Genomic DNA, 12,339 nt, shown 5'->3' with positions numbered 1-12,339 from the left:
CCAAACAGCGCTCCAAAAGTAATCTACTAGCACATTTTACGTTAATTGTCGGCTAAAATTGTCATTTTTTGGTTGTCGGCTAAACATTACGTACTTGCCTCCAATGTTGTTGTTCACCCCCCCCCCCCCCGTTAAGTTGTTCAATAAGTATTATATGCAGCTCCCAACCATGATTGTTCTACTCATGGCTGGAGATTTACCTAAGGGGGCGGGGGGGTCGGAAGGCGACAAGCGGCAAAGATAATATATTTTCAGAATACGTGATGTCTTTTTATACCATCTGTTGTTTGTGAAGCTCGTGCAATAATTAAAGAGACCCAAAGACTTTACCCTCTTGTTGGGTTCTACCCCAGGCAACCCTACTCTGACATCACCTATCACCCCCCGCCAGGGTCACCGTCATCCAACACAGCAAAAGGGGGCAACCTTGCGGAACACCACCTTCATCATCATAATCATCATCATCATCATCACGACAATGAGTCCAATGCTCTTCATATAGAGAAAGGAACTATAATTTTCATCGACAATTTCAACTACGGCAGAGATCCCGAATATTTTCAAAACCCATTAGATTTCAGGTTGGTTGTTTTTGGGATATTTTGAGATTTTGCTATTGACGCCCCCACTATGTTATAATTAGGTTAGAATTTAGAAAAATTTAATATAATTTTGAGAAAGTTATAATTAATCCATTCTCGTGATAAATTATTATCATGGTTCACTTTGAGTTATAGAGTTTGGCTCCTTCACATTGAAGACCAGCCCCCCCCCCCCCCCAATTGCCATAAAACTATTATGGAAGACGGAAATATTCATGGAAAGTTCTGTTAGAATATTTTGGTTTGTCTTTTTTATTCATATCTTTTTCTATTGGAATAAATTGTAGCTGCAAAGACGGACCCTGTTTACTTCCCCTGCCCCCCCCCCCCTCACCCCCCACCCACCCCCACCCCACCCCGCCCCTTCCGTATAGAACGTATCCCTCTATAACCGACATGTTCACAGCTTTCTAGTTGTATATAATACTTTTAATGGCTAGTTATTAGATTATACAAACAATTGTCAACAGGATAAAAAACAGTAACCAAAAACGAAGTGTTATTTTTACAGGCCAGAGCGGTGGATGCGCAACTCTGAAAACAGCCAATTTGACAAGAACCGACTGTTTCTGGCATTCGGATCCGGACCTCGCTCGTGTGTGGGACGACGAATATCGGAGTTAGAAATGCAAATCATTCTGATCCAGCTTGTGAAAAACTTCTGGCTCGACTTAGAAAGCCACGAATGCTACGCTGCCAAGCCAGTTTATATCGGCATCACAATTCCAGATAAAACTCCCAAAATTCGTTTCACGCCAAGGTGACGAAATCAAGTTGTTATCATGATTGATTGCATTCGACAAAGTACCGCAATATTATGAATTTTGCAATTTTTCCCGAACTTCAATATGAAAGTTCCTCAATCAAGTTTTATATAACTTTTCTCTACTTCAGTCAGAAAATGAAAAATCCGACATGAAAAAATTCTTCCTACTTTTTGATTCCCGGCCCTCGTAAACTTTGGTTTATAACTTTATGTGTCAGTAAATTTTACAATTACAAGTTTTTAGTAATTATAGTGCTGTATAAAAATGTTGTTCGTATCCCTAATTTTTGAAGCAGTCTTAGTTCAAGAACATCAAAGGAAAGGACATATTATTAAGCAGTTAGGAAGATGAATATCACCACGTCTTAGAAAGTGGCCCAAGTAACGCCTTTTCGCCCCTATTTGTTTACCCCCTATCATTTCAACCCCCCCCCCCCGGACGTACCCATCAGGCCTGATTTAAGAAAAATTGGAAAGGATCCAAGGCCTGATTCAAGGTCTGATCATGTCAAACACAATGCTGCTAAGAGAACACTCCAGAGCCGATCTCTGAGGTTTTATGGGCAGGAAAAAATCAAGTCCTGAGGCTCTCAGCCCAGATAGGTCCCAAGTCTTGGCTTCCTCTTCCAAGGTCAGGCCCATGTCTTGGGTTACTCTGTGAAGACGCGACCCAAGACTTGGAGTTTTCCGGGCAGAAAAAATCCAAGAACTAATTTTTTGGCAATATATTAGAATGGCGAATTTTTCTAGCTTCATGGTCACATTCAACATGAGTTTAGAGTACGTAAATGTGTAAATGTAGAATCAATTCCACCGGACAGAATTTTCAAATATTATAAATTATATTGAAACTATGTTTATGGCTCAAGGTTGGGTACGATTACCAGAATAAAGAGTCCTTCTATGTAGTACAAATTAAAAACTACCTGTGAAATGATACTTGGCAGAAAACACATTAAAACTGAAATTATAAATACAAATACAAATTGTTTTAAAACATATCTCTAGTCTAATCATTTGTTAAAAGAGCACGTCTAGGTTTCACGTTGTTGGACAAAAGAGTCACGTTTTTGTTGCAATTTTGGCGGTTTTTTGAATCATCTTGAAAGTTGCAATAACATTGGCAACATGCTGCAAGGGCACAAAGGGGGCATCAAGGGTTTTTGGAGGCATCAATTGATTGAACTCTTTTGTCATCTTCTTTGAAATTGGCTCTGAAACTGTAGGCTGAAATGTTGTCAATATGGTCAGTACATCAATTTGTGGGAAAGGGGTAACTCACGTTGCCTAAAACTGGAGCGAGAAAAATCGAAAAAAAACTACGGAGAAAAAACGCGTGCGAGACCGGAAACGAGGCGAACGAACGTGCCGTAAGCCGTTTTTACCCTTACGACTCGTGTTTCTCCATCTCCTCCTGGCGTTGCCTCCATGACTCTTCCCAGTGGCCAAATGCCTCTTGGTGTTTGGTCTTTCAACACCCAAACAATGTCGTCCACTTTGAGAGGCCAATCGTTGCTGTTTGACCATTTCGACAGTCGGCTAAGCGTTGGCAGATACTCTTTCACCAAGCGTCGCCATATATGGTTCATCATCAGCTTCTGCGTGTTCTTTCATGTCTTCAAGCTTGCAGGTTGCTGGTCTCCAAATTGTCCTGGTGGCAAGCTATTGAAGGGACGCTGGATAAGAAAGTGGCTTGGAGTCAAAGGTTCCTCGTTGTCAGGCTGCTCAGCAACGTTAGTCAGCGGTCTGGAGTTGAGGATTGATTCTGTTTCCACCATAATTGTTACGAAAGTGTCAAAAGAGAGTCTTCTGGATCCTAGAATGAGGAGGAGCCTTCTTTTGGCGCTCTGGATCAAACGCTCCCAGACACCGCTAAAATGCGCGCCGTATGGGGGATTGAATTTCCACGTTGTATTGGCTACTGCTAAAGCTTTGTAGATTCTGTCATTGTCCAAGGATTTAACAGTTTTCTTCAGTTCTTCAGAAGCACCAACGAAAGTTTTCCCGTTGTCGCTGTAGAGAAGTTGGGGCTGGAATCGACGACTGCAAAATCTTCTGAAGGCATTGAGAAACGTATCTGTATTGAGGTCTGGACACGTTTCTAAGTGAACTGCTCGCGTCACCATGCATGTAAATATTAGACCATAATGTTTTTCTAAAATGCCTTTGGAATCTTCGATGTAGAAGGGTCCAAAGAAACCTACACCAGAATTAGCAAAAGGGAACTGTGTTTTTGCTGTTGGAAAACGAAAACTAGGTAATGGTGCCATAATTGGTTGAATGTTTTTCGTGTCAAAGCGTCGACATAAGAAACAAGGAAACCGTACGCTTGCTAACGCTTTCCGAAGGCCAATCACATGGTAACGTTGTTGAATGAATGCTTTTGTTGGTTCTGTGGACTGATGAATACATATTTGATGGGCATGTTCCAAGTACAAACGAACAATTTTGTCCTTGGCGTGCAAAATTATTGGACGTTTTTTCAAATCCAGTTGTGTTGGTGCATACTGCAACCGACCACAAGATCTGAGTATTCCGTCCTCATCCAACAGCGGATTTAAGCATCGTATTTTGCACTTAGAATCCAGTTTGATTCCACGTTGTAAGGAATTAACGGTCGAACGGAAAAAACTGTCCTGAGATAATTTCAGGAGATAATTTCTTGATAATTGAATGTCTTCAGTTGTGTATTGGTGATTGTTCGTTCGCATTTTCTTTGCACGATTAATTAGGTTGAAAACTGTTGCAACTGTCAGAAGAGGTTTGTTCCATGTTGAGAATTTACTCGGATCGACTATAGGTTTAATTGTCTTGGGACTTCTCGTGACTGCCGCACATGTTGCGCGTGATTTGTTTATCTCATTCCAGGTCGACTCGCTTTGGAAAAGAAATTGGGGTGGATCTAACCATTTCTGCTGAATTTCGTTTGTCGCAAGACCGCGAGTTCCGTGATCGGCGGGATTGAGATAAGTTGAGATGTGATGCAATTGCTGGGGTGAAGAACTTTTATGAATTTCTTGCAATCTGTTTGAAACAAAAACGTTTTGCTTCTTATTTGAGGCTATCCAGTCCAAAACTACTTGACTTTTGGACCAGAAAAAAATTTGGTCGAATGTCAGTGTCATTTCTCTTTGGATCAGTTGTAGAAGGCGCACTCCTATAACAGCGGCTTCTAGTTCCATTTTTGGCACTGGCACCCTTATTTGTTTAATGGGAGCAACTTTGAATTTTTCCATGAGAAAACATGCTTGTGGCGGAGTGGTTTGACTATTGATTGTACGGAGGTAAGCAACGGCTGCCATAGCTGCCATTGAGGCATCCACAAATATATGAAGTTGGCTGCTTGTGATTTTACTGAAATTGTGAACAGTTCTTGGTATTTGGATTTCGGGCATGGTAAAGTAGCTGTTTAGAACTTTCTGGAGGTCATGGTGTAGTTCATGTGGTATCAAATCATCCCATTTTCTTCCAAGTTTCCAAATCTGCTGCAAAACCATTTTGATTCTAATTGTCAGGGGAGACAACAGACCGAAGGGATCGAAGATTGAAGATACCAAACAAAATATTTTCCTTTGTGTGTACACTGTTGCATCTTTAGGAAATTTTTGTAGGGGAAACATGACAAAATCGTCAGTTGTTATGTTCCATTTTTGACCAAGGACTCTTATGATCTCTTTTGTTTCGTCTTTGTCGTCGAAGAGATTTCAGCGAGTACATCTGGTTCGTTCGAAACAAAATTGTCAACCGGAAGCCACCATTTTTCAGGCATCTTGTTGTCTGTGATATGACTTCTTTGGCTTCTGAAATTGTTGGCAGGGACTGGATGTAGTCATCCATATAAAAATGGTGTTTGATAGCGTTCAAGGCGGCTGGAAATTCACTTTTGTTGTCTTCTGCATATTTATTGAGCACATAAATTGCGCAAAATGGTGAACATGTTGCGCCAAAAATTAATCTAGTGAATTGGAATTGTCTATCATCTAAAGGAAACGAAGAGCAGACTGGTCTTCTTGTCTCACGGCAATCTGCATAAACATTCCTTCGATGTCTGACAAAACAGCAACCGGGTGTTCTCTGAATCTCAACAGCACTCCAACTAAGTTATTTAGCAAATCAGGACCAGTTAGAAGATTTGAGTTCAGTGATTCACGCGGAATTTTGATGCTGCGTTGGCAACTCTTCTCACTTTTTCGGGTTTGTTTGGATTAGTGAATGGATGATGAGGTAAGTACCATTTTGACTCGGGGGGTGGTGCTTGCATTTCGACTGGTTTGACAAAATTTTTATCCAAGTCTGTCTGGATTGTCTGGTTGTACTTCTGGTTGAGACCGGGATCGTTTTGTAGTAGTTTTTGTAGACTTTTTAGTTGACTGACCGCTGAGAAATAGTTATTGGGAGTTTCTTAACAGGTTTCCAAGGAAGGCCAATCTGATATCTTTCACCGTTGTGACAGATTGAGTTTTTCATTGTTTGCACTGCTAATTGGTCTAGTGATCTGTCTTCATTCTGTTCGGGTAATGTACCTTCAGCTTCTATTTTCCAGAATTTTTGAACCAATTCGTCCAATGGTTCTTCTTCAATGTCTTTCCGGCAGACATGGTAAATGAATGGTTGGCGAGGGGGCTTGTCTGCGTTCACTGTTTTAGGAGATAGCTCGTACTCGGATGGACGCCAAATGGACGCTTTTTGGTACCTTGGATTACGTCGACTGGATATGTGAAGGCAAACGTATTGACACCAAGAGGGGCGCCTATTGCACCGTTGGCTATGTCAGGGAAATAAATGTGACCAAGTTCCTTGAAGGTGTCGCATAACTGATTGAGTTCAAGAACGTTAGCGGGTGATACATTCAGACATGGCGTGCTATAGGCTCTTGCAATGCTGAAGTGTTGATCGATTTTTTCATAAGGCGTTACTGTCACTGTTTCACTAATTTTGGACAGTGGCATTTCATATTCAGTGTTTAGGTACTGCAGAGTTGTTGATGCTTGTGCTTCGCAGGGAAGCTCAAGAAAGCTAGTAACTTTATCCAGCAGGAAGGTGAACTGGCTTCGGGGGTCAATCAAGGCGTAGGTATCACTTTACTTCCGTTTACAAATGAAACTGGTATTATTTGTAGTTGTTCAGGAGGAGGAATTGTATTTCGGTTGATACTGATGTTTTGGGTCGGATTTGAAGCATTCAAACGGGCGCGTTGAATATTTTGTTGCTGTGATTGTCTTTTACCAGAAAACGATAGACCGTATCTTGTCTGCTGGCTCTTTGTACTGCTGACAGTGTCGGTACTTTTGTTTTGATTTTGTTGTTGAAAGGATGGCTGTGTTTGGGGGCTTGCTAGATTTTGTGTCGGCTGATTGGGATTGCTTGTTGAGAAGGCAGCGGTGGACCACTTAACTTGTTTCGAAGGATCATGCAAAGTTGTGTGGTGAAATTCTTTACATGTTGGGCATCGTTTTGTGGACGGACATGACTGCTTAAAAAGTTTGTTGCTTAAACAGTTCGAGCAAAGATTGTTCTTGCTCACAATGTCATACCTTTGGTCTGGCGCACATTTCTGGTATTCAGGGCATGTTGCGAGTATGTGACTTCCTTTGCATTTCTCGCAAGATTTGTTTGACTGATCAGCATCTTTACGCGGAGGAAAGGGTGGTTGACCATGCTGGTTTTCAGGGCGACTTGAGTGCAATGAATTCGGTTTCCAATTGTTTTGTGAATTATTAGAAAATTGATTCATAGCAATGCTGTTCCTATTATCATTGTTGTTGTTAATTCTGCTAATGCTATTACTGTTTTGATCGAAAGTGTTCCAATTATTAAACTGCTTATGAACATTTTCTGTGTTGATTTTGTAGTATACTTGGGCCTGTACTTCAAGCCACTTCTGAAAATCAGAGACGGTTGGTTGATTTCCAATTGATGTCATTGTATGCTCTGTCCATTTTATCAGAAAATCATGTGGAATTTCTTCTTTTGCCTTTTTCATCAATGTTGAACTTTGCAAGTCGGCTTTGAAGCCTAAATATTCAAAAACTTGCACTAATCGTTCGAGAAAAGAAGCAAAAGATACGAAACTCTGTTTGTTGTAGTCATTGTTCGGACGCCAGGCTTTCAGTTGATTGATGAAAGCATTCACAACAATGCTGGGATCTCCAATGTGATCCGTGAGCTCTTTCAAAGCAATCGCGTTGTAAGCTGGGTCAAACGAGTAGGCTTGAATTTTTTCTTTGGCTCTTCCTACGACCGAGTTCTGTAAGTAAGTTATACGGTGTGTATCATTGTCGTAAGGCTAGTATTATTGTGAACTAGGTTGAAAAAATTGTTTATCCATTCATGGAATTTCAGTGGGCTACCATTGAAATTTGATATTGTTATTGGTGGAAGTTTAATGGAATTTATGTTTGTGGTTTGTAAATTAAAATTATTTTCAAACGGGATTGTTTCTGTTTGTATTTCAATTCGTGGCTGAAGCAGTTGCTTTCCAGAAAAAGACCAATTTGGAATTTGTTTTGAACTTCCCGAAATGTTTGGTTGGCTAATATGTTGAGTAAAGGGGGGAGGAATGGCTGTTTGGTAGTTTGTAAAGGGATTTTCCGGAGTAAGCGGACAATTAGGTGGCTGAGATGTTGTACAGCAAACAATGTTGGTACCTTGGTTGTTGGGTGTTGTATTGGAGGGGAAAACAATTCCATCGTTTGGTTCTTCCGTTCGATTTCCATTGCTAAAATGAACTCCAATTGGGTAAAGTGGGTTCTGAAATTGTTGGGAAACGTTTGTTTGCGCTACTGTTGGTAACGACATTGCTGACGCCAATTTTCCGCTGTTCTGGTTTTCACTTACTGGAACAGCTGAAAATTGAGTGTTTGAAACAGTTTGAGCTGTTGCACTTTGATTGTTATCAAAATGTAGGGGATTGTGACGACTGTCTTCGTAACAATATGGATTTGGCGTGGTCTCATTTGTCACTCTATATGTTCCTTTTTCTGAATGAAATTGACGCTGAAGCATTTGCTCATTCAAATTGCATGAACTTGATGTTTGGTATGTATTGGTTTTGTTAACTGAGGAGTTATGTTGAAAGGAGTTTTGTAAATCTAATGCAAGACGTTGTATGCTTTGATCTTCTCTTTTGTTATTTAAGGGAAAAGAAGACTTTTCTTTTGGTCTAACTGTGGCATTTGCTGGTTGATTCATTGGCATTTTGGGCAATGTGATCAGCTTTGAACCAGAGAACTGGTTCAATTCTCCAATTGATGAGTGAATTAATTCCGGCTGGTATTCAAAAGATTCAATAGGAAATAAGACTGCAGTTTGATTCATTGGAATGGAGGGTTGTTGAATTGAAGCAAACTGGTTGAAAGTGTTATCTTGCTCTCTGAAAACGACGTTGTGTTCTGGGGATTGAGGATTACTCAAGACAAATCTGTCTTGAATGTTTGCTCTGGATAATAGGGTTGATGCTGGTGTTGGGGCTGCTAACAACGACACTGAATGATTTATGTGTTCAACCGTCGTAAAATTCTTTACTGATTCTTCAGTCAATTCTCTAGTATCCTGCGCAAATTTTCTGTTGCTCTGAAGGAATTTGGAGAGCAGGTTGGGTTTATTTTCTCCTTGCGGAAGGAAAAACGGATGGTTTCGCCCGTCTTGGGGGCACTGGAGGAGAGACATCGCTGGCAGGGTTCTTTACTGTCATGTTGTTTTGCTCTGAGTTTTGGGAAATCGGTGTCAATCGATGCGACTCGATCTGTCTTTTTGAGGACTGTGAGACGCAGCTGATGTCATTGCGCACTCGAGTTGATGATTGACTCAATTGACCATCATCGTCGAGACTGTTGACTTCTAGTTCCAATTTTTCTAGACGAGAGATCAAGTTCGATTGACGTTTCATGACTGAGCTTTTGCTACTAGAGCTTACTTTTTCCATCATGATGCTGTCAAGGTTTGTCTTCAGCTCTTCCACGCTCTCCTTGATTTTGTTGAGCAACAAAGAAAGAGTGCGGAAGCTTTTTCTCTGCTCAACGGATGTCTGTAAGAGATCAAGCTGATTTTTCATGTTGAGCTCAGTCATTTTGAAATTGTTCAATGCGTATTACAACTTCTGGCTGTTTTCTTTTGTCATCTTGATGAACCCGCTGTAGTCAACTGGTAATGGTTCTGTCGTATGTAAAGTAAAGGTAAAAATGGCTCAAAATTTACTGAGCGACGACTTTTTTGCTAAATTAAAAAACCTCTTAAGTTTATGTAGGCTAATCAGCCTAGCTCTTTTCGTTCAAAAGCAGCGACGCAACTTTTCACAAAAACAGGAATCCTAATGGTGTTTTTCTTGTGCTAAATCTAGCTAAAAATTTGCTTAAAAAAAGGAAAAACTAAGCGTTCGCGCGTGTGTACCGTTGATTTGTTGAACAGGACCAAATAATTGCTTTCAATTTTTTTAACATATATGTCTTCGCAACGATTCTCCTGTAAGTTTTAGTTCTCATTTAATCACAATCAAGGTACCAGCAAAATTTTACTGAAGTGTTTTCTTTTTTTGTGTGTGTGGAGTTTTAGGAACAATTAAAACCTAAAACCAAACAAACTAAATCTATATTGATACTTCTTCAAAATAAGTTAAATTTTTTTAGAATTTAAAATGGGGTGCGACCAGGCAACGTGAGCTACAGACAAGCAGAGAAAACTGGTTGCCTAAAAGCTGGGTCTACTTTGAAGCTCTTTTCCAAGAAATTCTGTTTTGCGATTCTTATGAATTTAAGGACATCTGCTACCATTAAACTGCTTGTATTTGTTTCTGGATATTATCTGCCACCTGTGAATTGCTCATCTTTACTTTGGTGACTACTGCGACCCAACGGAAACACACTCCTCTTCAGTTGGTGACTACTGAGACCAAAGGGGGAAAAGGGACTTCTTTCGGCAACTTCTGAGACCGCGGACAAAAAAGAAGAGACGTTTGAGTTTTCCAACTTAAAGGGACTATATGCGTGAATGAGTTTGAGTTGAGAATTATTCGAGAGCTATTGATTTACTTCTTTTTGAGAAAAAAGGAAAATAGATCTTATCTTCTCTTCTTATTTCTCTTGAGAACGTATTTTCAGTGTATACTACTCAATTAACTAGATGCGCGGCTAGTAGTATGCAAAATGAAAACAAAATAAGTGTAAATGTCGGGTTTTCTTAGGAAAGCCTACTACCCCATTAACTAGGCTCGCGGCTAGTAGTATGCAATTAAGATCAAAGAAAACACAAACCTCTTTGTTAGTTTTTTTTTGTCAGAAGCTTTTCAGTAATTTTCTGTCTGTTCTTTTCGGTTTTGCAGAATGGTTATATAGTTTTTTAGCTTGTTTTGTAATGAACTGAGGAGGTATATATAATAGCTCTTTTTTTGAAAATTGATTGATTTTTTCTTTAATAAGAAAAAACGTTAGAAAAAACGTTTTTTGACTTTTATATAACAGAGAAACATATTTTCCACTTTTCTGTTGCATTTCAGATTGTTTTCAAACAAACAGAAGGAGCTATTTCGAACGCTTTCTTGTTATCTACTGAAAATTTCCAATAAACATTAGAAAATTGTTTTTTGAGTTTTTTAAGTAAAAGAAGCAAATTTGCAAATTTCAAGTTGCCTCTTTATAAGTTTGTATATTCAATCAACTGATTTTGAAGCTTGTTCTCCAACAAAACCAAGGGGACTAATCAATGGGTTTCAGTGGAACTTTAAATGTTTTATTCAAAACGTCAGGAAAACGTTTTTTGAATTTTTTGATTCAAAGAAGCAATTTTTGTCAAAATTGAGTTGCTTCTTTACAAAATTGCGAAATCGATCAACTGATTTTGAAGCTTATTTTCCAACAAACTTGAGTCAAAATTGAGTTGCTTCTTTACAAAATTGCGAAATCGATAAACTGATTTTGAAGCTTATTTTCCAACAAACTTGTCAAAATTGAACTGCTTCTTTACAAAATTGCGAAATCGATCAACTGATTTTGAAGCTTATTTTCCGCCCAGGGGGCTAATCAATGGGTTTTTTGGATTTATTAAAAGGTTTTCCCTAAAACGTTAGAAAAACCTTTTTTGATTTTTTGTGGTCAAGGAAGCAAATTTTGTCAAAATTGAGTTGCTTCTTTACAAAATTGCAAAATCGATAAATTTATTTTGAAGCTTCTTTTCCAACGAACCCAGGGGGGCTAATCAATGGGTTTTTGGATTTAATAAGAAGTTTTCATTAAAACGTTAGAAAAACGTTTTTTTGATTTTTGACGCTCAAAAAAGCACTTTTGCGACTTTCTCATTTTTTGAGCAAAAATTTTACATAAGGTGTTCAACCAAAATAAAGTTGATTTTAAGTCCAACTGAAGTGTTCTATTCAAATAAAAATTTTACTTTCATGTAGATTTTTTGCGACAAATTGAGAAAATTGTTTTCGAGTTTTTCCGATGCAAGAAACGCTATATCGTTTTTTCGGGCAATTTGTGTTTTTTTTTCGTTAATTACTGACTTGTAGTTAATCACGGCTATTTCTTTCATAAGACATCTACCAAAAGCTCGTTGGGGGACAATTTTTGTGTGCTTGAGATTGTTTGTCGCAAAAAAAATCACGTTTTTTTTGGATACGTCTAACCGGGGAAAGGACTTCTAAGGTGACGTCTGGAACCTCGGGCGATCATCTCTTGGTGACGTCTGTAACCAAAAAAATGTCAGGCCTTCTTGGTCGGGTGACGTCTGAAAACCCTTGAAAAAAACTCTTCGTCTTTGGTTGGCTCGTCTGCAATAAGAAACTCGTCCTCTGTCGTAGTCTTGGGGTGTCCTCTTTGTTTCAAAAAAAAATTAAATTTAATTCAGAAGGTTTTATGTCCTTATTATCAAGGCGGATGGTCGCCAAATTTATGTTTTAAAACAAATCTCTAGTCTAATCATTTGTTAAGAGAGCACGTCTAAGTTTCACGTTGTTGGACAAAAGAGTCAAGTTTTTGT

At 39.2% G+C, this 12,339-nt stretch overlaps 2 protein-coding genes across 2 annotated transcripts in view; one reads left to right on the top strand and one right to left on the bottom strand.

The window, feature by feature from the left end:
* The window catches only part of LOC142341373 (cytochrome P450 27C1-like), a 12,994-nt gene extending 11,353 nt beyond the window's left edge, over nt 1-1,641 (top strand). The window contains exons 7-8 of the mRNA XM_075392301.1: nt 296-581; nt 1,114-1,641. Of these exons, the coding sequence (XP_075248416.1) occupies nt 296-581; nt 1,114-1,366 (539 nt within the window). The 3' untranslated portion in view covers nt 1,367-1,641. The remainder of the gene's footprint in view (nt 1-295; nt 582-1,113) is intronic.
* A 1,337-nt stretch (nt 1,642-2,978) lies between these two features.
* Nucleotides 2,979-3,494, bottom strand: LOC142341372 (uncharacterized). The gene has a single exon (XM_075392300.1). The coding sequence runs from the start codon at nt 3,492-3,494 to the stop codon at nt 2,979-2,981; it is 516 nt and encodes a 171-aa protein (XP_075248415.1).
* Between the last annotated feature and the right edge of the window lie 8,845 nt (nt 3,495-12,339).

The sequence above is a fragment of the Convolutriloba macropyga genome, chromosome 6 (assembly GCF_964194025.1).
Source record: "Convolutriloba macropyga chromosome 6, txConMacr16.3, whole genome shotgun sequence".
NCBI classification, from domain to species: Eukaryota; Metazoa; Xenacoelomorpha; order Acoela; family Convolutidae; genus Convolutriloba; species Convolutriloba macropyga.
The sequence above is the reverse complement of the archived record's forward strand: the minus strand, read 5'-3'. Positions and strand labels throughout refer to the sequence as shown.